The sequence below is a fragment of the Festucalex cinctus genome, chromosome 15 (assembly GCF_051991245.1).
Source record: "Festucalex cinctus isolate MCC-2025b chromosome 15, RoL_Fcin_1.0, whole genome shotgun sequence".
NCBI lineage: Eukaryota > Metazoa > Chordata > Actinopteri > Syngnathiformes > Syngnathidae > Festucalex > Festucalex cinctus.
In genome coordinates, this window is record NC_135425.1 from 14,262,860 (window position 1) to 14,289,271 (window position 26,412).

Genomic DNA, 26,412 nt, shown 5'->3' on the forward strand with positions numbered 1-26,412 from the left:
TGTGGCTTGTGATGCAAGCAGAATTGGGGAGAAGAAAACACAGCAACTTTGTCTCTCAGCACTCCATTGACAAATACAGCAGAGAAAGGACAGGATGAGATGACAAAAAAACATTATATGTGAAAATTTCCCTGATAAACAGCACTATACTTATTATGAGAATTATTTTTTTTTTTTAAGAAATATTCATTTCAAAATTGATAAATTAAATTAAATCAAATTTGAATTACTACTCTGTAAGAACATATTATTACATTAAATTGTAATCACTTTACTAAATCAACCATAACTGAAATTGAATTGGATGACTACTATGAATAAATCACCATCCATCCATCCATCCATTTTCTTGACCGCTTATTCGTCACAAGGGTCCCGGAGGGTGCTGGAGCCTATCCTAGCTGGCTTTGGGCAGTAGGCGGGGGACTGGTTGCCAGCCAATCGCAGGGCACACAGAGACAAACAACCATCCACACACACAAGCACACCACGGGACAATTTGGAGCGGCCAATTAACCTGTCATGCATGTCTTTGAAATGTGGGAGGAGACCGGAGTACCCGTAGAAGACCCACGCAGGCACGGGGAGAACATGCAAACTCCACCCAGGAAGGCCGGAGCCTGGACTCGAAGCCGAGTCCTCAGTAATGGGAGGCGGACGTGCTACCACTCATCCACCCAATAAATCCCCATAAATCACCATTAAAAAAATAAATTAAATTTAAATATAGGAATCACTAGGCTGGAAGATAAATTCTTAGAATTAAATTTGAATTACTTAATTGAATTTAATTTGAATCACTACTCTGCAAGAAAATATATATGTGTACCGGTATTTTTAATTTGTATAACTACTGCAGAAATAACACTACATCAAATTAAAGGATTTAATTTACAAAATTAAAAATTAACATATAATTTTATTTTAATACAATTGAATCACTAATTTGTTAGGGAAAATGTAATTTAAAATAAAATAAATAATTCAAATATATTTCTGTACTAATGCACCATCTGCTGTTGGGGCACTGCCCTACTTCCAACAATAAAAATAAAATAAAATAAAATAAATACAATATAAAGTCTTATGAATAAATCTAGTCTCACCATTTGCCCTCACTGTTTTCAAATTGCTGGACGGTATAGCCAAACATGTCTTCCAGCGGGCCATTGAAGGACAAGCCATTCTTTTGGTCCACGTTGAAGGAAAACACACACACCAGCAGCACTGTGGGAAAAAAAAAAAAAAAAAAAGTTGACACAGGAACATACGATAGAGTAAATAACCCACCTAATGGAATACATAAACAAATCCTGAAATGGGAGACTATAGTTTGCCAAACATCAACCCAAATGCAGTACACTGAAAATAAACATATGTAGTCCTTAAAATGTGGCTGTAACGAGCTCAAATGAAATTTTCTGCTAACTGAGCCACAACGTCTTCTGTATATACAGTAGCCCCTGTTGTAGTAATATGCTGCAGGGATGAACTGAGTGAACCACGCACACATTGACGCGGTGCCATTTCAGAGGACACATAAGGAATGTCAAGCATCACCGTGAAGCACTTTGCCCCTCAAACTTGTCTGACCCTCGAACAAAGACTTCTTCTCTACGCCGAACGCTATCGCGGAGGCGCCGTATGAATCGCTATGAATCATTGTGAGCGCACCACAAAGACGCCTTTTACTGTATGTATGTACTGTGCTAAAATGAATTCATCCAGTGGAACTTGTTCGTGCGTGCGTGGGGAGGAGAGAGCAAGGCAGAGGGATGAAAATGAGAACACCACCAGTGGACTACAATTCCGGAGACAACAAATAACTTGCAGCTGCTTGCTGGGAAACAATGGACTTGGCCATGATGATCGTTGTTTGGCTTATGACAGCTTGTTATGTAGGTTTAAAGTCGGATGCACAAATGCCTCTCAGAGGATGATAATGAGGATGATTACTATCTCAAGCCCAAGTCAAGACAGGAAATCCTGTACTGGCCACTGTTTGTAGTTGTGTGGGTGTGAGTTTGTATAGTGAAGGTAGCTGGGTTTGAGGGTGGCTGGTCATCAGTTGGTTGGCTGGTTAGACAGCCATTCATATGGTTGCGCAATTGGTCACTCATTTGTTAGGCTGGATGGTCAGTTATTCAGTTGATTAGGTGTTTAGATAGTTAGTTAGACTGACAGTTAATCGATTTGTCACTGGTTTGGTTGGCCCGTTGACTAGTCATTCCAGTCAGTCACTGAGTTGTTGGGTTAGGAAGATGCTCAGTAATTTCGTTAGTGTATCAAGCTGTTGGTTGGTTGGTTGGTTGGTTGGTTGGTTGGACAGTCTGCCATTCACTTAATTGGTTGGCTGGATGATCAGTTCTTTGGATGATTGGTTGGTTGAACAGTCACTTGGTTGATTAGACAGTCAATAATAATTCAATCATTTGGTTGGACATACAGTCAGTCCTTTGGTTGGTTGATAGGAAAGTCAGTCATTCAATTCATTAGTTGCGTGGAAGGCCATTTCTTTGGTTGATTGGAGAGTTGGATGGATGGTTAGTTAGTCAGTCGGTGAATTAAAAGGATGCTCAGTCATTTCAGTGGTTACTCAGTCTGTTAATATGTTGATTTGTTTGGCTGGTCAGTTAGATAGTCAATCAGTTAGTTGGCTGGGTGGATGGTTAGTCTGTTGGTTGAATGGTTGGTTGGACATTTAGTTAGTTGGGTACTTTATTCAGTGTATTGATTATACAGTCTGCCATTGAGTTTATGAGTTTCGGTTGGTTGGTTGGTTAGATAGCCATTCAATTCATTGGTCAGGTAAATGGTCATTCCTTGGGTTGATTGGTTGATCTGACAGTCAGTTGGATAGTTTTCATGGTTAGTTATCAATTGAGCTGATTGTTTGGACAGTCACTCTATCACTTCATTCGATCAGTAGGTTGATTAGACAGTCAGACATGCAGTCCATTGGATGGCTGAACAAATGGTCCGTTTGTTAATTTTGTTGGTTAGTTATTAGACAGTTGTTTATTACATTGATTAGGTGAACTGTCTGTCCTCTGATCAGGTGCTTGGTTGATAGACCAGTCAGTCAATTGGCTTTGTGTGGTTGACTAGACAGTCATTCTTTTCCTTGGGTGAACTGTCTGTCCAAAACAGAACGCTCAGACCATGCGAAATATCTCATGTTATCCTCTATGATCTAGAAAGTAGCCTGATAAGCGGTTGGATAAACAAATACCACTGATACCATGTGATCCTGCTAAACTTTCAAGTTAGTCAACTTGGGTTTTCACGCTGAAATCATTGTTCAACGTTCATTAAACATTTCACAGTGAGCTACACAAATTCATGACCTGAAAACACAGCAAAGAGTGAAAACAAAAGAGAGATTATCAAATGTATGTGCAGACTGAGGTGCATGAGCAACATGTGATGAGCTCGCCTCTCGCCGCTATAAACAGTCGACTCACACAAACAGTTTCCACTGGAGTTTATGTTGATCCCACAAATGTTTATCGAGGATTAGCCTTATTTCTGCATTCCCTTCTGGCGGGATAAGGAAATCTTAGCCAAGACACATTATCCACTAAGTTCCTCCTGGGTTCCCTTCTCTGCTTCCTCTATTCCATTTCCTCTTCCTCTTAACCTGATTATATACATTCCTTTAAATTGACAGGCGCACTCTCGCACACTTTGCTGAGTCAGGATGGCTTCGGGCCAGTCGGTCCTTTTCCTTTTATCAATCGGTGAGCTCAAGTGCGGTTCAAAGCTGTACCACACAAGAAGTGGCTCTTTATATATTCCGTGATTACTACACATCCCACTCAGCTGTATTTGATGTCTCATCGCAGCGTCTATTTTTGTGAGTCTGGCTAATGTCTGCGCTGGAAAACTAATAAGCGTGGTGGCCTCTTTAAAGATGGAAATGGCCTCATGGAATTGCCCTCTAGGGTATTTGCTATTCAAGTTGTCCAGTGCAGTTGGCAAGCAAAGCAGAGAGATGATAAATTCTTAGCCATGGACTTGCAAACGACAATACAAGACACGCTTCAATCAGCTGATTATGTGCGTCGCGAGAGTGTGCCTGCTGGTCAAAGTAGAATTTGCTTTATGTCAGTGTGCAAAATGTGGTCATTTGGCAACCATGCTGTTGTTAGCATTTGGTCCAAAGTATAGCGTGACTCATTAGACATTTGCCATGACATGAAGGAACAGGAAGACTTTACGCTCAGGAGAGTATATCAATATATCAACACACAGTTCTATTCCAGTGTCATAAGAAGGCCTGGATGATAATCACGCTAACAAGATAATGCCAATGTAATGACTGGCTGGAGGACCACAAAGCTGGTCTATTAAAAACAAACCACTTTGCTGTAATTCGTTGGTATTCTTGGCCTAGTGTTTGAAAGCAGACATCGTGCCTGCCGGGCTGAGGTATAAAATGCAGGCAGTCCAATTACATTAACAAGAGCACAACTCAAAGATGGCAGAGCAGTTCAATTGCGGGGGTTTTTGTGGGGTTTTGGTGAGCTTTTTGAGAGACAGAGAAAACTTACAGAAACACAAAACAATCTCACTAAAAATGTTGAAACTAAAAGGCTCCAAAAGAAAAGCCAGAAGACTCGGGCGTGAGTCTGTTTTCAGTCAAAAGTCCATGTGGCCCATAATTGATGCTAGGAACCGTGTCAGCTCGCAAGAACATGCCGTAAAACGCTGCGCCCTCACAATGACGCGGCTACGCTTAGTGGACGATGACTCCTGTTTCAAGGTTAAAATTCAGAGCGGTAAAAGACGAGAGCAGCTCAGATCGCCATCTGTCATATTTTGAAGTCTCCCTCATCTGTAACACATCTCGACGACGGTAATCGGTCTTCAAATTTAACAACAATGAACACAAACTAATCCGTCACGCGTGTTGAGCAGATTCGAATTAGCGCTTCAAACACATCATCAGTAAAATGTGGAAGCTAATAATGCTAATGTCACATTAGCAGGTGCGAAACAATGGCTAAATACAATGATTACGATTAGTCTGGAAGAACCTTAAACAGGAAATACAGTACAGTACAGCCTTTAGATACAAAGAAGTACAAGTTTATTAAAGTATTTTTTTTTGTTGCAAACATTCTTGCATCAAACATCCCAATACATGTAGGCTACTTGACTTTCTTGGCACGGCCAAGCAGACAGCCTGCAGCCATGACGAAGGCACGAGCCCCAAATATTTCCAGATTTCCTTGTGCTTTTATCCTGATCTTATTTTATCCCCTGCTGGCTGGCCTGCACTGCCCATCCTTTATTTTTTTTTTCCTTTTAGTATTTTAATGTATCACATTCTTCTTATATTGTTCTGTCCCAGCGTTCACGCTTTCCGCTAAACTTCGGACAGCGTTCCTATTTGTCGGTATTGGCGCGTGGCCACAGTTTTGCTTGTTTGCATGGACACACGTGGCTGCATTCCAATCAAGTTGATATGATAAGGGAGGAAAGAGCAGGCAAATATGTGGGAAACAGTACAAATTTTTCCATTGCAGGGATGGGAAGATAACGGCTGAGAATGCATGTTGGGCAGTGTTGGCATCGGAATAAAGAGGCAGTTTTATGTGCACTCATAAAAACTGTTTGAATGTTCAGAATGCCTTTCCTATTAACACCACGGTAACGCGGTAGCTCAACATGGTCATCGAAATAACACTCCAGGTATGATGCAGTAGTTGTGCGCCGTGCCTAAGTACAGTAGTAATAAATATATTGTTCCGTCACATGCCAAAATTCTATCATGCTACTCACTGTATGAGTTTTACCTTTGTTTTTACCTTTTGTCATTGAATTGGGTTCGTTAGTATACCAAAGCATTTCATGAGAATAAAGTCTTAAATTTACAATAATAAAGTCCTCTTTTTACCAGGAAAAAAAAGTGATAATAATACTAATCATATGGGGGGAAAAGTAATTTTAATGGAAAAAGACATACCGTAACTGTACAAAAAATAATCATAATGTTACAGGAATGATATACTATAATAATAATAATAATAATAATAATAATAATAATAATAATAATAATAATAATAATAATAATAAATACAATTAAAAAATATTCAATAAATTCTTAATATTATAAGAAATACACTGGCATAGTCTCAGCAAAAGTCATAATATTAAGAGGAAAAAATAATTCCAAGAAAAAAAATATATAAATTTTAGAAAAGTCAGAAAAAATTGGAAAATTTACAAGAATCTGTTTTTTTTAGTTGCCCTATTAAGAGAAAAAAATAAATAGTACTGAAATTAATATTTTTTTCTCGTAAATTACTACTTTTTGTCTACAACCAAACATCTGCACATCAGTCACACTATCGCCCTCTAGAGGACCGGATGAATGACAGGTCACCAGATGAATGACATGCCACATTTGAAGTCATTTTTCTGCCGTTGTTAGACTGAATTAACTATTTTTTTCACTTTCCCTCACTGGACCATTCACCTTCTCCCCTTGAGGACGATCATCTATCTACCTGCCATCCCTCCCATTTATCTCTGTCTATCCATGCTTTCTTCTTTTCATCCCTCGTTCATTGAGCCTTGGTGTCACATTCCACTGTGTGCAACTTCCAGATGTATTCCCTCCACTGGAGGACAAAACATGCGACCAGCAAAAACCCACGCATGACATCATTATCATCAGCCCCCAGCCCCGAAACCAGAGCTTAGTATCCCCCCCGCGAAAACCCCGTTTTTATAATGACTGTTGCTAAATCTGCTGATGGCGAGAGTTTGAACGTACACAGAGGAGTTGCAATGATTGTGGGTGGAAGCGGGTAGAGGGCGAATTGTGACTGTGGGGGGCTTCAAACTAAAAATACACACATACGCAGACGTACACACCCGTGGGTCACACGATGACCTTCCTGCCAGAATCAATAAGCAAAACGCATGAAGACTCGCAGCAAGCAGCGTGGCTACGCTCACACTTCTTAACATCACCGCAAGTTTGTTTGGAATAAAAAATGCGCATGGAAGCTCACATCATCAAAGCTGCCAACGTGACGACATACAACAGACAGAATAATGAGGTCTCATTGCAAATAGTAGGTTTTATATCACATACAGATAACAATTTAAGTGCTATACTATCATCAAAACCACCAAAGGAACCAGATTTTAGTTAATTGAATGTGTGATGTTAAAATAATCATTTAAGCTTTTTTTTTTTTTTTTTTTTTTTTTTTGCAAGGCACCACATTTGGTGCCTGAAGTGGACCAGATGGTCTTCCATTCAATTAGCAATTTATGACAATAATGTACACAAAAAAAAAAAAATGATTGGAAATACATATGATTAACAATTTTAAAAAAAAATCAAAATGACAACTGCTATACTATACCAACCAGTCATTATTCAGCCAAAAATTTTCATTTTAAGGGAATACATTTTATTAATACGAGACAAAAAAAATATTAAGTATCAAACTTTTGTGAGAATAACAATGTTGTTGACCAAGAATACAAAAGAAATATCTGAAGAATAAATCCATACATTTGTAAGAAAATGTATGGAAACTTGTAAAATGAGAAAGTGTTAAAATTACAAGTAAAATGTCATTTTTAACAAAAAAAAAAAAAAGATAAGACATTTTAATTTTGCAAACAAACAAATAAACAAACAAACTCAGATTTTCAGCAGAATAAATGTGCAGTTTAAATGAGAATTAGCAGCAATTGTTTTGAGGAAATTTTTTATTTTTTAAATTGTTAATTTTGCAATAAAAAAAACCCCCACATAGCTTTAATAATGAGAATGCGATTATGTAGCGAGAGCCAAAATAACCCACGTAATTACGGAAGGCTAAATTTCAATTTCAAGAGAAAAATCATACTAGCAATAGCACCCTAATTACAAGTGGAGAATGGAGAAAAAATAAGTTACACAACTTTATTTTATAGGGAAAAAGTTCAAATTAGTTGAGCTATTATAATTCTAATATTGTGAGAAAACAAGATGCAATAATACAAGATTTTATTTTTTACTTTTAAACAACAACCTCCCCCTCACCATAACAATGAATTGACACTTTCCTCCCTTCAAGTGAGCCCCTGATCCACCGTGGTATTTAGACGAGTGCCTGCACAGTATGAAGCCTGCACACAAATCCATTAACAAAGTATCCACAACTTCCCCTGAACAAAACGTCCATGTTTAAACTGATGATATGCAGTGCTAACATGACAACGTCATGACAAAAAGTAACCAACGAGGTGCTTAACATCTCTAATGTTTTCTAATTTCCCTAGTCGTTTTTTTTCCCTCTCTCTCCCCCTGTCAGGAAGGTTAATGGGAACACGTTCCCCCTAGGCAGACGCAGCCCCTGCCATGATACCACTTTGATGGATGGCTCTGGCCTGCTGTTGGCCTGGGAGAAACGGGGGAAGAGGGGGTTGGCTGGAAGGTTGGACAGACCTGGTGCATGGATGAAGCACGCAGACACAAACGCAAAAGCATCAAGTAGTGCTTAAATACCATTTTCCTCAACTACAGTCAAATTGGTGGTAGCCATAGACAGACAATCCCGTTCGCGCATGGATTTTAAAGAGTTAACTTTATTGCTAACCAAAACAGCAGCGTCTCTCAAAGAGCTTTCGGATGAGTCCTGCCGCTTGTTGTAGTATTAGACATGATTTTAAATCCCCTGGAGAATATTTTGTCAATGATAATCCAGTCAATTCTGACTAGGATCAACAAACTAGCTAACCAAAACAGCAGCACCTAAACAGTCTTTCAGATGAGTCTTACCTCAAGTTGGAATATTTAAGAAGATCTCACACTGTCAAAATATGTGTCATACTGGTGTACGAGGATTTTTTTTTTGCTAACCAAAACAGCAGCACCTATAGGCACCAATCACACTGTATTGGATCGTAGTATGACATATAATAAATAAGCTGGGGCTATTTTTATAAAATGACTACCGCTCTAATTGGCTCTTTAGAGTGTCTGTGTTTCTGTTGCAGTGAGGTACCGTTGCTAACCAAAACAGCAGCACCTAATAAAAACACTCTTGTGTGTGGTAGTATTGAAAATCTTACATATTTAAGGGAAAGTAACGTTCTGGTAGATTTGGTTGTGATGTGCTCACTCCACAAAGTTGTGTACTCATAAATACGCGCTCGGGAGCTATTCCATTGCTAACCAAAACAGCAGCACCAAAAAAAATGTATAATAGGCATATATGAGTCGCACGTTATAGTATTAAAGAAAAATGGAGATGACTATAGCGACTCACTACTTGCTGTTATGATTTCCACATGTTGACCAACTGCAGCGTTTTCAATTTAGGTGCTAAGAAAATCAGCAGCACCCGTCGAGGCTCGCCGACCAATCAAATTGTGGAATCTCACATGTTGTAGTGTTAAAGTAGATGACAGAGATGAAGATTTACCCTGCAATCTTATGTGTGATCACATTTATGTGCACATGTGACTTGCGTGTTCCACCCAGTCTGCCTCAATTATTGACGTTTCTCCGCATTCATTATGTACTAAATTAGAAGTGAGAATAAGGTGCGGTCAAAACATTAATTAACATTGGAACCAACTGCGAGAGTTTAACGACCTCCCACGGCGCCGCACTTTACGAGCCTCCCACCGCCACTCAGTGAACTGCCAGCCAACCAAATAAAACAGGACCAACCTGAGGAAACTTCAGCAAGCCTCACAAGAGCATTCAAATGAATGGGAGTGTTTGTTTAAATCGTTAAGATAGCAATTTGCTAGGAATTGGATCCATCCTATGGAGGCAAAATTTTGTAATATGAACAAATTGCGTTTGACTTTCGAGGTTCTTAGAAGAGTCTTCCTCACTTTGGAGATAATTCAGCAGAGTTCAGGGGGTCTGACATGAAAGCCTTGGGTCCACATTGGAACCGTATGGGTTCAGCATGAGTCAGACCGTGTGTGGCATGACCTTCCAGTGAAGGTTAAGACCTATGGAAGCCCACAGAACGTGATGTCGCACCTTCACAGGTGTTTTGCTTGTCTGAAGCTTGCTTTGAGGGGTATCGCTTTCCCAACCGAAGTGCGTGCGCGTTGTTGTTAAGTGGATTAGCGGTGAAGGTCTAGTGCGAGTCCGTGTTTGCTTTTGGGCTCAGGGGCCTTAGATGAAGATTAGGTTCTTCAAGCAAACACTTGATGGGGATAATAACAGGGATCAATAGCGGCAAACTGTCAGTCAGTAGTCGCTGATAGTGTAGTGCATGTGTCTGCCAATGTACTGTGCCTGTGATTGACTGGCAACCAGTCCCGGGTGAGTCTACCTTTCACCCTAAAGACTGCAGGGCTTGGTTTCAGCTCCCAGTCACCCAGGATCAGTATAGAAAATGACTTCAACCAACACCACATCTCTTAAAAGGGGACGTTAACCCCCCCAAAAAATTATTGACAATATGTTCTATGCAGCCTCACTAGTCTAAATACGGTATTCTGGTTTATATTGCGTCAGTGAAAAATGAATTAAGCAGCAAAATCCACCAGTTTTTAATCTATATCAGGAGGCAGCCATCTTGCCACTTGCTATCGAGTGAAAATGACATCATAGTTGCTCAGTCTCAGGTAACAACCAATCACAGCTCAGCTTCAGAAAACATGTGAGCTGTGATTGGTCGGTACCTAAGCTCCTGAGCAACTGTGATGTCATCTTCAGTCGACAGCTGGTGGCAAAATGGCCGCCCCTCTGAAATGGATAAAAAATGTCTGGCTGCATATTCCACAAAGGTAATATTAATCAAAATGTCATTTTTAGACTAGTAAGGACACATGTAACGTTATTGCCAAGAAATAATTAAGGTCGACTTACCCTTTAACTATAAAAAGTTAAATGACCTCAAGGAATTTTATTTTTTTGACGTACTAGAAAAAAACGAGTAATTGCACATCCATGACAATAGGTGGCAGTGGCGCTCTTTGTCATAGTGTGAAGCACTGAGTTAAATACAACTGAACTGTACTTACAAATATACAGTATCTAACATTTAACCCCCTAGCTTTGCTCCTAACATTATTTCCAACTAACGTTTTACAACTGATGCTTCAAAACAATCCCAACTTGAATGTGGCACGGTGCCAGTCAACAGGGTGTGAAATCAGGTCATGAGCCACTGTGGTTTGACAGTTTTTCAGTCGAGTCTGAGAAACCAGAGCTTGTTTCGAGGTGTATATATACACTATGCCCCTTTGTGCAACTTCCTGCCTGCATGCATGCATGCATGATGCGCACATTTCTTGTCTTGGCCTGGTGTAGGAACGTTTAAAAATCATGACACTGTGCCTGCACAGTCAGCCATCACATCATCAGCCATATGCTGGCATAATTAATCCGTCACTGACACAGGTCATAAATAGTCAAACTTTTAACATGACAGTTAATTGCAGTTTCTGACGTGTCTGTTTTTCTCTGTCTAAAAACTATGACATCATGGGTGTTTTGTAGCCGGTATTCAACCTTGTGAACCAGCCCAGCAATAATAAACCATGTCTGATGATCTTTGACAGTCTTTTAGACACTATAGTGAAACCACCAAAGCGTTGATAGTCAATTATGAATATTCCGGTCAGCATATCTTCAAGAGACCATCTGAAGGAGTGTACTTTATTTTTTCTTAACAAACCAACCAAAAAAAAAATTATCTATGATGACACAACAGAGAAGAGGCCCACCACCACAATCATATTTGTACCTACACACCTTTTGGACATATTTTTGCAACAACTTCCATTTGCAATGACTGAAACAAAACAACAATCATCAAGTTTCAGTTCCTCCACAACAGAGGGCTTAAGTAGTGGTTCTCAAACTCAGGTCAAGGGTTTGGTGGAACTGTTGATAATACGCAATAATATGTTTGATTGTTGCCTCTGTTTCCTTCATATATTACCCAAATGCCTCTAATAGGAAAAAGGTTCCCCGCCCTTGATTTACAGACTTGTTTCCTTGTATTCATGCCCTTTCTATCCTCTGAAAACTAAAATGAAACACTAGAAGAATAGAAAAATAAACAAAGACATTGTATTATTTAACCATGAAATACAGCGACATAACCTCAAAAATGAGCACTAAACTGACTAAGCAATGTGCTGAAAAGAACATACTAATAAATCACTTTTGTGTGTTTCCAGCAAGTAATGACCACCATTAACAGGGTCGGAATATTGACTAACTATCAGCAGATGACGTGAAGAGCGCACTTGGTGTCACATGACTCAACATCAATAACTAAAAGATGGCCGACGACTGTGGTTGTGAATTATTAAAGGTGTTTGCACAATCTGGAAAACCCTTGATGAGGTAAGGTGGTTTTAGCGTGCATGCATCCTGTGGAAACTCACACCTGCACGCCATTGAGGTAAAAGCGCATTTCGACCGAGAAGTGTTTCCTGCAAAGCACAAGTGATGCATTGTCAAATTCACGTATTTGTTAAATAGCTGAGCAGGAGGAGTAAGTGGTTCAGTCAATTAGTTGAAGAGTCGGCTTTACTACTACACATTAAAGTTGAAAGCTTTAAGTCGGCTAATTACTACAGATGTAATGATATCCAAATGAGATATGAACCTCACGAATCGATAATCATCACGATATTGTGGAGATGTTGGCTATATTAAAAAAATAAAAATTCATAATACTGTATTGTTTAAAAAAAAAATAAAAAAAAAAATAAAATTGGGGGAGGGGAAATCACAATACTGTGTTTTTGTACATAATAACAGCAGTGACAAAGAAATAGGCTTTGCCAGTCATGGGCTCCTATTGGCTCAGCGGCACAAAGTATCACGGTCTAATGCAGTTCATAATGCTGTGTTCGGCTGAAGCGGATAAAAAGTAATGATTTTGGATGGAGATTTTGGTAAATATTTGCTGGTGTGACTGATTTATGGGTATGATAACAGCTGTTGGTCCAGTTAGAACATAGCTTTATGAGCAATAATCAGGTACCGTTAACCTCGATGTACATAAACGACCTACAATCACTAATAACACTTAATATATAAACACTTGCTAATGCAGGTACACGTTGTGAATGAAGTCAATCTTGTGGAATTACTCGTGTTTACATTCCACCTTCATCTGACGTGGGTCTTAAATGTAGAGGGCCAAAACATGCCTAATAAAAATGAACTGCACCAATAAACTAACTACCAGAGGGTCCTGGAATGCACAAACAAAAAAAAATCCAGGTCTTTTTAACTGATGTTCCGCTTTTAATATCGTAACATGATGACGACGTATCAAAACAAACATTGTATACAAGTAAATAAAACGTGCTTGTCTCCTGCTGAGGCAACGAATTGTCTGCCAACAAGGCGACACAGTCGTCATACAAAAAAAAAAAGCTGGTTTTGGGTTACAATAGCGATTAGCCTCTCTAGCTTTGGCAATGGGCTCTTTGCACAGCTTGACTACTTCCTGAACTGAATACCACGCCTTTGTTTCCTGTCTTTCATGAGTGGACAAACTGATTAATCCAGGTGTGTCTGGCCAATGTCGTTGTAGTTACTGAGATCAGGAACACCTGGATTAATCAGCTTGTCCACTCATGAAAGACAGGAAATGAAGGTGTGGTGTTGAGTTCAGGAAGTAGTGGATTTGTGCAAAGAGCCCATTCTGATCAGAGATGGGAAATCCAGGTCCAGAAAGTAAAAACCCTGCCGCAGTTTGACTTTGGCTACAGGTGCTTGTACTCAACCGGCAGGTAAACGAGGTCATGGCGAAAGCCAAACTATGGCAACCTTTTTACTTTCTTTATCTCTGATTCCAATGGCTGCTAGTCTTAAAATATTCATACCAGTGGGATGGGAATTGGGTTAATTTGTTAGGATTGGATATTATAATTACAGTTAGCATTATGGTTAAATTGAGAGTTGGGTATTGTTAGGAGAAGGGTTCGGGTTAACAGGAGTTAGAACAATAAGAAGCTCAGATGGTTTGTTTTGCAGGATGTAAGCGAAAGGTCTCTGAGACTTGTGCTGGATTTCCTAAGAGTGTCACAGCGATGAAGGCGAGAGGTGAAAGCATAATGATTCCAAATCAGCCTCAGTGGAGCGCTATCACAGTTTACTGCGTTCACTCGCGTCATAGTTTGGGGAATTTGTCTCTTTCTTTGAATTTTTGTTAGCGTGGTTGCTGTTTATTTGAGTTGGGTCACAATGAGAAGTGAACCTTAACATTGCAGTGATTAGCTTGCCTTTCATGTGTGAACTATACAACATTGACGTTTTAAAGTAGATACAAAATGATGACATTTTTTAGATGAAAAAACAATACAAAACAGACCTAACATTTGAAAATGTCGTTGTACTACATTGTGTTGTCGATTTTATTTCGATTAATATTTTTATCCCTAATAAAACGCATCATTGACTTCATGTTGGTTCACAAGCGCGTTACAAGTTTTTACTCTGCGACTTCGCTCTAACACGAGCAGATTGAAGCCAGATGCCTTCTTCCCTTTATTCCAGTCCAAACTCAAACCACCTGTAACCCCCCCCCACCCCATCTCCGTTAGGAATTTGTGGAGATTAAATGCTTGCCACTAAAATAACCTCTAGGGTGCGGAACCGGGTGCGGGGGTGGTGCGGCTATCTACTGTAGCTTCTAACGCAGGTGAAGTCACAGCGGAGCAGTCTTTAGCGCACGCCAACGGATTTAAGTACAACCAGATACATTCGGGAACAATCAGCGTGAAGGTGCGCAGACGGCACCGAGGTCACAGAGCGGGGTGGAGGGGGGGTTACGTTGATGGCTGGGGGAGATAATGATTTGGTGCATGAGCTTCTGCATCTCAAGCTGGCATAATGGGCACAAATGAAGAAATTTGATATTAAAAAAAAAGGACATGGTTGGCTCACTTGATGATGTCATTGTGCTAGTGGGGTTGGGGGGTGGCATTGATAGCCAACATACTTCGTTACTAGCCCCCAAGCTTGACCTACTTGGACACAACTGAAGGAAATCCCCACAACACGCATCATCTTCCAACTTTCATTTGACTGGAAGAGGGGCTTGAGTGGGACAGCACGGTGCTGTAGTGTTTTTCATGTCTGTCTCGAAGTTCTGAGGTTCAGGGTTTGAATGTCAGCTCCAGCACGTTTTGTGAGGAATTTGTGAGTTCCATGCCTAAAAAAAACCCACCACTTCTGGTTTCATTCTTCTTCTTTGAAATTGTTTGTTTCAAACTAAATAAGTGTGCCGCCATCTAGTGGTCGAGAGTGGAATTACAGCGCAGCCACTCTACAGAGGAGTTGGACCAAAATAGAGTCCTATGTACAAAAAATAACTACAAAATACCAGGACCACAAACCTAGAACCTGCAATGGAGGTTTACTGTTCCACACTTCTTGACAAAAGTCATATTTGGTTAATTAAAGACTTTAAATTGTCCATAGGTATGAATGCTTGCTTGTCTGATAGATTTGCCACTTGCTGAGAAACATGCTCTATAGGGTTTAGATCAGGTCATTTTACCTGGTCAAGGAAAAATGATGGCAGGAAGTCAGCATTCAAATCTGGTTGCTCAGATTACCTATACTCCTGACAACCACTAGTGGGTATATTTTCACAATAGGTGGGCATTGCTATGACAATTCTGTTCAAAATTAAATAGCATTATTCATACTGACTAGACATTACTGATGCTGCAGCATCAGGAGCAAATGGGGGTTCAGTATCTTGCTCAAGGAGACTTTGACATGGTCACAAGCACAAAGACCAGGGATCAAACAACAACCACGCATGTTGCCTCCAAAATTCAATGTTTTGTCCAATTTGAATAAATCATCTAAGTAGGTGCTGTAATAAAGAGTTATTTTATTTTTTATTATTTTTTTATTTTTAAAAAAGAGAACTTGAAGGACTCCGGAAGTGAGCCCTGAGGGACGCCACTCATCCAACCATTTTTTTAACGCACTTGTCTTCATGACCTATCACAGCCAATCACAGGCAGGGCCCATTAAAACAAACAAGCACTCACACCAATGAACAATTTAGAGCCTAAAGTATGTTTTTGGAAGGTGGTAGAAAGCCAGAGTAGCCTGAAAAAAACCACATAAACAAGGAGCAAGAACATGGAAACTCCACATAGGAAGTTTAAAGCTGAGCTTCAAACCCCGATCCGCAGAACACTTCCTTACGGAAAACATGAAATTGCTGATTTAACATGGCGAGCGATGTGCGCGGAGTCAACCGAGTGAGTCAGACGTTGTGACGCCGCACGAGCGTTCGCACGGCAACGGCAAAGCGTTTTTTTCCAGCGGGGTGTAAACACTGCATTCACTAACGCAACTTGACTGTAACTGCACTTTTGCCTAACCACGTTTGAAACAAACTGTCCGGATCAACTCGTCACGGTTATGGTTTGGAACTGTAAATCCTGATCGCACTTGTGTTTCCACAGCAGGGAGACAGAAGAAGAAGATGATGATGAAAAAGGAGTCACAAAGCGCTTCAAGAACAAGAACACAAAACAAACCATTACAATAATACAATCATAACAACCCAACAAATCTGTTTTTCCATTCTTAAAAAAAATAATGCCCACAAGTATGGGCAAGGAGAGCCATGGCAAAACAGCAAATCACAAATGAGAACACAAAAGCAGTAGTTGACAGCCAACTAATGCGAAGAAGATGCTAACTCAATGACAACCCTTGATGTCGCGCTCACTAGGCCACGCCCCTTAAAGGCAGAATCACAACACATTGATACTATCTTTGGACTTTGTCCTTTCACTTGTAAAGCGTTTTCACACTGACTCACATGCACCTACTTATGACGCAGCATCAGGTGCAACTAGTTTCAGTATCTTGCTCAAGGGCACGTCCACATGGTCACAACGGCCGGGGATTGAACCCACAACCTCTAGCTCTAAATAATAGTTGTCTAGCTAAGCAGCTGTTGATTGGCTATAATTTAGTGCCTAACATTTAGACATGGGGAATTTGTTTTCAATTGTAGATGATGGTCTGATTTTTTTTTTTTTTTTTTTTAATCATCAGTAAAAGCGTGAAACTAATGTGCCCATAACATATACTTTCATGAGAATCCATAAAAGCCCATGTGTTATAAATGACACTATATAGGTTACCACACTGTTTAATGACCTCAGCGCTGTTGGAAAAGGACGCCTGTTAGCAATTATTTTATTAGGTACTGTAATAATGAACTCACCAGTGAGCGCAGCTGTCGCGAGAGGGCAACTTGAAGTCCCCGGCATTTTGGCTCTGTCAAAAAAAATAAACGGACCGTTAGTTATGATTCCACTGAGTTTCGTGACGCGGGATGACTGAATGACCCGACGCGCACGCACCCCCGTCCTCCCACCAAAAACTGAAAAAGTCTTCAGTGTGATGAGATCTAGTCCATAGCGCGTCCGCCTGTGCTCTGAGCGGCCGAGCACTGCAGCAGCATGAGGAGGAAAAAGAAGAGGAGGAGGAGGAAGGAGGAGGGATGTTCTGTCATGAGCGGGACCCTACTCGGGGGGCTCGGTCTGCCGCTGGAGCATGGGAAATTCTTACTAGTGCCAGGAAGTGAACATTTACGCCATGATTCTGTCTGTTTAAGTGACAGCTGAGCCTACAGAGCATTCGTTTCAATTGCATTATAATAACATGCACAGGGTGGCATGTAAATGTATACAGCGGAACCTTCAAGGTTCAATACCAAACTCTTTTCCCCATAGAAAATCACGGAAACGTAATTTCTCAGTTGCAGGGTGGCCATAAAACCGTTATGAACTACACAAGGAACATTTGAAGATTTTTAATCGTCGAAAAAGGGCAAAAATACCAAAAATATTTTAAATAATATGTCAAACAATATTCCATTGTAAACTTGTATTAACTGCTTGTGGAAATAATAAAATATAAAACATTATATAATATGTTACTTTATAAAAACAGACAGTAATACCATTGTTAAATTTAATGTAAACTGTTAGTGCTTGGTGTGCCCGCCTTGCCCACCAGGAGGCAGTAATACTATACAGTCATGCAGACACAAACAAAGAAGAAATGACTTCTTCTACTATTGTGAGCCAGTAAGATAATGTAATATTAGTTGTTTTTTTAATATATATAGAAAATAAAGAGTATATACCTGTCACTTATTTAATATTTCTGTTGACCAGTAAATATTTTTTTTAACAAAACAATTTGAGGGGCCATATCGGAGCCATAAGCGTCTATTTTTTTAGAGTTATGTGAAAATTTTGGCCTTGTCTGTTTTTTGTTTTTTTTTAATTAAATTATTTTTCTTGAAAATGTCATGTGTTGTCATTTATGACGTTTGAGATTATTTTTTTTTTTGATGGGCCTTTTCTCTAAAATATTTTTCCTCCTAATTATCCTCTTGATTGTTTAATATATAATAACTTAAAATACCCTAAATAAAAATGATTAATTTTGACTTGGAAGCCAGAAAAACCCCCCAAAATCATTCACTATTGAATTCTTCTGAACAGCTTTTATATTTCCATTACTTCCTGCAGGAAACAAATCAAAGCAAAAGTAAAGTTGAAGACATTGTTGTGTTATTTAGTTACGAAAATTGCAAAGTGAAATGTGATGCAAATCATCATCATCATCATCATCATCATCATCATCATCATCAGAGCAGCAACAGTGGTGGAGGGTTCACACAAATCCCTCATCTAAATCTGAGTACAGTGGAGTGCAATGTTGGGATATAAAGTAACAATGCAGGTTCTGGCATATGTGTCAATAATCCAATAATAACCTGCATAACAACGCCCGCTTGTTCCAATATGTAAACCACCCGCATCGCCAAAGCTCACCAATTTCAGTCCTGTGTTATTTCAATTATCTTGATCTCGCTACAAGCACACCGGCGTATCAATTCCAAGACTTTGACGAGTAGCATGGCTGCAGTTATCCTTCTCCGTGATTGCCTACATCAACAGAGTTGTCATCTGCAATATGACTTATTTATCATCAGTGTTGGGCAAGCGACTTTCAAAATGTCATCTTTTCACCAAAACATTTAATTTCAATACATAAACATTAACATAAACTTGACCAATCTAGTGAGATTGGAAGATCTAAATTGGTTTCAGCATTAAGTGGCATTCGGCATTCCAATGCAACTTGCTTACACAAGTCCTTCCTGTCTTCAGCCCTTGCAGATATCTCACGCATTTCCTCACCATTCTACCCCCACCCGTACTTTTTACGCACCTCGAGTGGTGTTTTTCCCCATTTGTTGAGTTTCCTCCGATTCTAATGCGCCCGCTCCATCTGCAGACAGGAAGAGCATTAGAGGTGGACAAGATAATGAGTCCTCATCTAATTTAAGCCAACATGTTCTTAGAACATCCAGAAAACAGGATCAGCGTCGTGCTGCCGTTACTGCTGGCTAACGAAGACAAAACTCCCTTTGAGGGCAGATTTGTTTTTATCGAGTCTGACAGGGAATCTTTACTTGCTCATTTCGGCCCCGCGAGGGACATCTATCTCCGGAGAACACGCCAGGAATTTGTAATGTACACAAAAGAATGGTTCTGACGTGTTTACGTCGACGACAGCAAAGTGGTAGCTCGCTATATAAGGAGCGGGTAATCGCACGGATGGCTAAAAATGGTATGACTTGTGGATCGGTGAAGCTATTAATCTAAAAATGTAGACAAGTCAAATGTAAATCGAAGTCATCAGTTCGAGAGTAAGAGCAAGAGGCATATTAGAGATGTACGCTACATCTAATCAAAACTCTTACCCTTAAAATAATAATTATAATAATAACTTGTAGACTATTCCTTTCAATTTTTGCTTCATATTGCTTATCCTTTGAACTACATATATATTAAGACTTTTTTTTTAATGTTACAGCTATTTTTCTTAATTTCTTTCAGAAGGTTTAAACTTTTCGATTTGTAATATTTCACTTTTTATTCCGTAATATTACAGCTTTTTTTCCCCCGTAATTTTATAGCTTTCATAATATTACTGCTAAATTTTTTTAAGTTTTTTTTTTTTCCGTTTTATTAGATCTTTTTCATAATGTAACTTTTCTTTCATAATGCTATCATTATTTTTGCATCTGTACAGGTTTTCCGCAATAATGTTGCCTCTTTTTTTTTTTTTTTTTTACATAATATTAAAAGTTTTTGAGTAATGTTAGATATTTTAATTTGTGTTAGTTTTCCCCCCCGTAATATTACAGTGTTTTGTACGTTAGTTGTTTTACAAATATTACAGTTTTTCTTTCACAACACCGAATTTTTACAATTTTTTTTGCTTTGTTAAAAAAGTTAATGATTATTGTCATGTTAGTTTTTTTCCTGTATTATTATTATATTGCATACATTTGCCACAAAATACATCTTGTAACATTGCAATTTTTTTTGTGTAATGTTAACGAATTTATCTTTGTCAGAAATTATACATTCACAGCATGACAGTTTTATTCATGCAGCATGTAAAAGTTTTTCTCTGATACCATAACATTTTTACTAAGCAATTTATGAACATTCTTGCACTTTTTTTCTTTCATAAAATCCCTTTATTCCCGTAACATTTGTCATCGACTATTTTCACTGGAGACGGCAGCTGACAGCAACGTTAAGAGAGTGTTAACTCTAATACGACAGAACTCATCGCCTCTTTTGCAGACCACCAACATTGTAAGCGGATACCGCTTTCTCATGGTCGTGTTAGTGGCCTGACTTAAGCAATGCCATGGGGGCAAACAAGCAAGTCCTATGTCGAGTCCTGAGACGAGTCGTCGTGAGAGAAAGCAGATCCCTCTTCGCCGATGCTTTTAACGGCGACATTAACCAGAGGAAGATAAGCATGAGGAGAGCATTGCTTAACTTCACCCTTGGTAACCTTTCCTTTTGATCACCGCTCATTCTAAACCACTGTGCTCATTTATTTGTGTGGATGCGGGACTTGTATATCGTTAATTAAACAGTACAGTACAAACAGATGCGATAGAAGGATTACATGGTGGGGTTGGATTTGGAAACCCTAGAGCAGGGGTCTCCAAGTTCGGTCCTCGAGAGCCCCTATCCAGCCTGTTTTCCATGTTTCTCTCCACTAACACACCTGATTCATGATCGGGATTGTTATCAGGCTTCTAAAAAGCTTGCTGAACAACTGATCATTAGATTCAGCTGTGCTGAAGGACGGAGACATGGAACACAGGCTGGATAGTGGCTCTCGAGGACCGAACTTGGAGACCCCTGTCCGAGAGAAATCTGACACGTTACGATATCAATGAAGCCATCCACCATCACCACATATTCACAATTGTGTCTGTCAAGAAAACAGGAAGTACAGTTACAGGAACCAAGCCTTGCCACGATTACCGAAAATCTGCAAGTGATTGACGCCAAAAGGTTTCTAATAGCCTATAACTGGCATAAAATGGCTGCAAGGACAACGCTAACATATTTTAATGAATTTTGGACTACACTGTCCGCTGCTATTGTGTGTTGTTAAGGAAATAACCCTCCCATTAATAGTAAAAAATTGCAAGTAATTGATGCCTTCCCTCCCCAAAAGGTTTACGATTGTGGGTAAAAATGAGCTGTCCAGCTTCAAAGTCGAACTTTAACCGCCCTGGGGGCCGCTAAGAACAACAATCCAAACACATGGGCGTCAATTTTTAACAAGATCAATCTACTATTTGTGGTTGGCTGACAGGATACTGAGCTTGATTTGACTTCACTGAATGAAAAGGGAGCGTCGGGTCTTGACCCCTTTGACTCCGTCAACACTGACGAAGGGCTTCAGTTACATCCTGGATGCTGACAAATAAGGCAACTCCCTGCCGCTTTGCTTAAAAGCAGTGAATCATTTGTCTGTAGTCGGAACAGAGGAACATATCTCCTTTTGTTTGATAGCGGATGTGAGCGATAATCAGGCATTGTTGTTTGCTCGATCCCTTGACAATGATCAAGTGTCATTCTGTAAGATGATAGAAAGCAGTCACAATGTACACTGGGCATTTAACTTAAAATTATAAATCAATTTATCACCATAAATGTTAATTTATTCTCATAATGTTACGTCTCTCGTAAGATAACCCCTTTTTTGCCCATTTTTTAAACCTTTTTTTTTTTTTTTTAAAGTAGACAGTTGATGTGACAACTTTATTCCTGTAATGAAACAATTGTTGTGTTTTTTTTTTGTTTTTTTTTAATACTGACGTTCTTCTCATAGCATTTTTTTTAAACTTCACTGTTGGAATTTTATGATTTCCTTCTCATACTATTTATTTTTATTTTATTTTTAATTCTTCTCGTATTGTTATATTATTTGCGTAACATTATGACTTTTGTGTGCAATGTTACTAATTTATTTCACATTTCTCATCACATTATCTCTATTAAGACTTCATTTTCACAAGTTAATCACTTTTTTCTAGCAGCATTTCACATGAGGTGATTTATTGTCAATGGCAATAATATTTGACAATGACAATGACAATAATATTTAAAAAGAGCTCATTTATTTGACGTACATTTATTTCTCTCAAGCGAATAACGTATCGAGTGTCAAATTGGGCCACGCCGGCTTTTAGTTGAGGAAAAACATTGACATTCTCAGTTTCCTGCGCATTGCTGACTTTACAACTAATCATAAAAAGGGCGGGAATGAGCAATCAAGGAAGTGATTTCACACGGGACCTCTCCCTTGTCCTCTGCTAGCCGGATTGCGCTCCACGAGCCTAACAATGGCCACTACGTGTTGAGACGGAACCAACTGTTTATGAACCACAAATAGGATAGGAACTATGGTGAGTTTCAAGCTCTTTTTTTTTTCCTTGAAAGCAACACTGTCACAGAGGATTTGACATGAATTGTAATACTGTATAGCAGTAATATTTTTTTAAAGGAGGCATGTCAAACCTTTTCTTTTCAATAATACATTTTATATACACACCCAGGAGTGCAAACACAATATTTTGATTAATATTGTGCAATAAGAAGCAGAATAATCCACCACCCTTTTTCCTCCATCTGCAGGACGGCCATTTTGCCTTGTATTGCCACTTGCTGCAACTGAAAATGACATCACAGTGCCTCAGGATTCAGCTTGTGAACGTTACATGACCAAACCCAGAAAACAGCCAAGCCATGACGGTCATTATAAGTGCTTGCACCTTGAAATGTAATACAGTACATAAGTAACATTGTGTAATTAAAGGCCATACCTCCAATATATGACAGGGAATAAATAAGAAAAAATAAATTAAAAATCACCCATGGGCATTAGCCCAGTTACACATGACATTTATTGCAACATACAGATACACCTTTTAAATATTATTCCTAAAATGTATCTGTAGGAATAATTGTAAATAAGTTATCATACATTTGCTGCAATGAAGAACTGCTTCTGTTTGCAATGAAGACTGCTTTGCTTGTAAAGAAGAATTGCACACAGCCTGGCTTTTTGAAGATGACTCAAAAGCTGAAGAACCACAACATCTAACGCAGCAGAATGGCTCGAGGCAGTCTGCTGAGGTCGCCTGTTTTCTGTTAAGAAATGATTGACCACACATGTACTCAGCAATCTTCCACTCACATGCACAACACATAGAGAAACAAGTACACTGTGTTCCAACTATACCTTGCATTTGCATTTTTAGGGTTGGAACACCCATGTAACTAGGGGGCGTGGAAAGGGCGTGGAAAACCAAATAAATAGTGAGGGTGAGGAGAGGAATCTTAAGAGAGTGCAGGAGTGAATTGTATTAGTCAGTTCCTCTGCTCTCTCCTCGCCAGCCCTGAACTGAATATCTTCTCTCCTTTTTGTGTCGAGTTTAATAGATGTCAAACAGGTAAACCTGACAGTATGCAAATAAATAAATAAATAAAGGCCTCACCCCTAATACATGTCTCCTCACCTGCAGATAAGTATAGGAAAGACCCCAGACATCATTTCAGTTACACTTGACTGAAATTGTAATAAACTAATTTAACATGCATTTGCGAAAATAAATGTTCCAACCCTAACAAACGCCTTTGCTCATCTGCAGCTGATTAAATAAAACGGCAATGGACATTAACCTTTATTTAACCAGGTAGGTCAGTTGAGAAACATTTCTTATTTACAATGATAACCTGGCAATATAGAAGTAGTATAGTTTAAAATTATTTCTGAATTAATTATTCAAAATAAAGGCATCAGTCAACATCTTCAAATGAGTGAAACTTACAAGCACTATTCAAATGTTACTGTACATAAATTCACATATGCTTATAGTATATTTTAATATTACTCTAGATAATGTTTGTACAAAAAAAGGCCTCACCCTCAAAAAGCCACACAACCCCCAACCTCATCTGAAGACATTACTCCAGTTACATTTGACATAAATTGGAAAATAAACAAAATGTATTCCAGAAACACTTTTGGGAAAAATAAAGACCCTGCCCCACATAGATTCATCTGCTCATCTACTGTTGAGTAAATAAACACCCACCAATATTACTCAAATTTCATTCTAAAGTATAAAAAATGTGTTTTCATAAATTAAGGCCTCACCCCTAATAAAAATAAAAACTCTGCATATCCGCTGTCCAGTAAATAAATGCTCAAACGCCCACATACTTTTACTCCAGTTTCACTAAACGCGAGTAACGCACCAGTGACGTTTAATATGATTAAAAAAATGGATTTGCACAAATAAAAGCCTCACACACACACACACAAACAGTATATCACTATGTATGGTGAGAGGCATGTAGGCGCAAACACAGTTGTCTGGGCGAACCACGCGTGACAACACATTCTTGGCGTGTCAAGCCGCCGTCAGTCCTGCAAGGGATCATATTCCCCAACGACTCAGGCCGTGACATCTGGCGTAGTCGTGCTTTTTACGACAACATGCTTTGTGTAGAGAGGCATTCACACAGCGGTTTCCTCTAAAAATCGACCTCCAAAAGCCTCAAAGCTCTTTTTATCGAGTCGTTTTATTAACAACGAAGGGTGATTTATAAAATGAGGTTAAAGATCAGTTGCACTAAAGAATAGTGTAACCATTAGGTGTCATTGTAGACAAAACACAACATTTTAAACCTCCTGTTACATTCTGGAACAAGAATAATGTGGGTCAAAATGACCCAGGGCATGTCAGAATTATTATTTTTTTAATTTCGAAAACTCTGCTTAAAAATCTCATTAATAACTTCATTACTCACTATTTATGTGTAAATATGTGGCATGAACCACTATAACATAAAGCCAAGCAGAAAAACTTTGATATGGGTCAACTGGATGCGAGTTTGATTAATCATCCATTAGAGTGTAAAATGAAAAAAAAAAAAAAAATCCAATATACTTTATTTCATTCAGAAATTTATTCTATTCCATTGCTAATATGCTAAATAAATTTCATCAAGCCAAGCAGAAGAAGATTCCCATGGGTCAATTTGACCCGGTATGGGGTTTACTCATCCAAAAGTGTCAAACACAGGACAAATCCCATTAAACATTGTTTTTTTTTTCCTCATTATTAATTAAATCCATTCATTGCAAATCTGCAAAATCTATATTTTGTTTTAGCAATTATGTTAACTCATTCACTGCCATTGATGACCATATTAGTTAAAAATCCCTTTTAACTGACTTTTAGTTTATGTGCTCATCTTTTTCACAGATAGGTCAACGATGTGGCCTGTCTGTCACCAGTGTGCAATTTCTCGTGCGATTTGAGGGTATGTGGGTCCCTTAAATTAATCATTTTTTTATCAAGTTAAGCAGAAGAGGCTTTTATATATGGCCTGATAAATGAATGTTTCAGAAATGAGAACCCCCCCCCCTCCCACCCACTTCCAAAAAAAAAAAAAAAAAAAAAGACATCTGAACGTAAACATTTCATTGCAAATATGCGTAGTGAACCGTTTTTTGACCATGCCATGAACCCATTAAGTCAATGCTTACATATATTGCTATGGGGCATCCCAACCTAATGTTGAACAGGTTGAGTTTGGTTCCCTTTGACAGGGTGTATGTTAAATCGAGAAGGCACCAAATTGTTGGGTGTTCACATGACCTCCAGTGTGCGTATGCGTGTGTCTTGAGCCCTCAAGCGCTCCCCTTTGGTAAGCAGATGGTGATTGAGATCAAAAAGGTCTACACGCTCCCCTGATCGAGTTCGCTTTGGCTTCTCCACCTATCGAATCACATGTTTGAGAGGTCTCAGTACACACTAAACTACTCATCTGCTCAGGATTAAAGCATTTTTTCACAAATAAAAGCCCCCCTCAAATGGACGACCACCTTCTTTCCCATCAGGGAGGAAAACTGGGTAGTAAGTACATTGACCTGAGTTCACAGATATTATTGTTCATAAACAGAAAAAATAGTTTTTGCTGAGCCCATTGGAACTCTGTTGCTAACCC

The 26,412-nt window shown here is 39.1% G+C and overlaps 1 protein-coding gene across 4 annotated transcripts in view; it reads right to left on the reverse strand.

Annotated features, from left to right (window-relative positions):
• itga1 (integrin, alpha 1) overlaps nucleotides 1–26,412 on the reverse strand; it is a 60,760-nt gene that overhangs the window by 28,427 nt on the left and 5,921 nt on the right. For 3 of the 4 annotated variants that reach the window (XM_077496631.1, XM_077496632.1, XM_077496630.1), the window contains 2 exons: nucleotides 17,214–17,266; nucleotides 1,107–1,227 (listed from right to left, as the gene is read on the reverse strand). In XM_077496631.1, the coding sequence (XP_077352757.1) occupies nucleotides 1,107–1,227; nucleotides 17,214–17,266 (174 nt within the window). Of the gene's footprint in view, nucleotides 1–1,106; nucleotides 1,228–17,213; nucleotides 17,267–17,352; nucleotides 17,421–26,412 lie in introns of those variants that run through there. The other variant, XM_077496633.1, reaches the window with a different exon arrangement.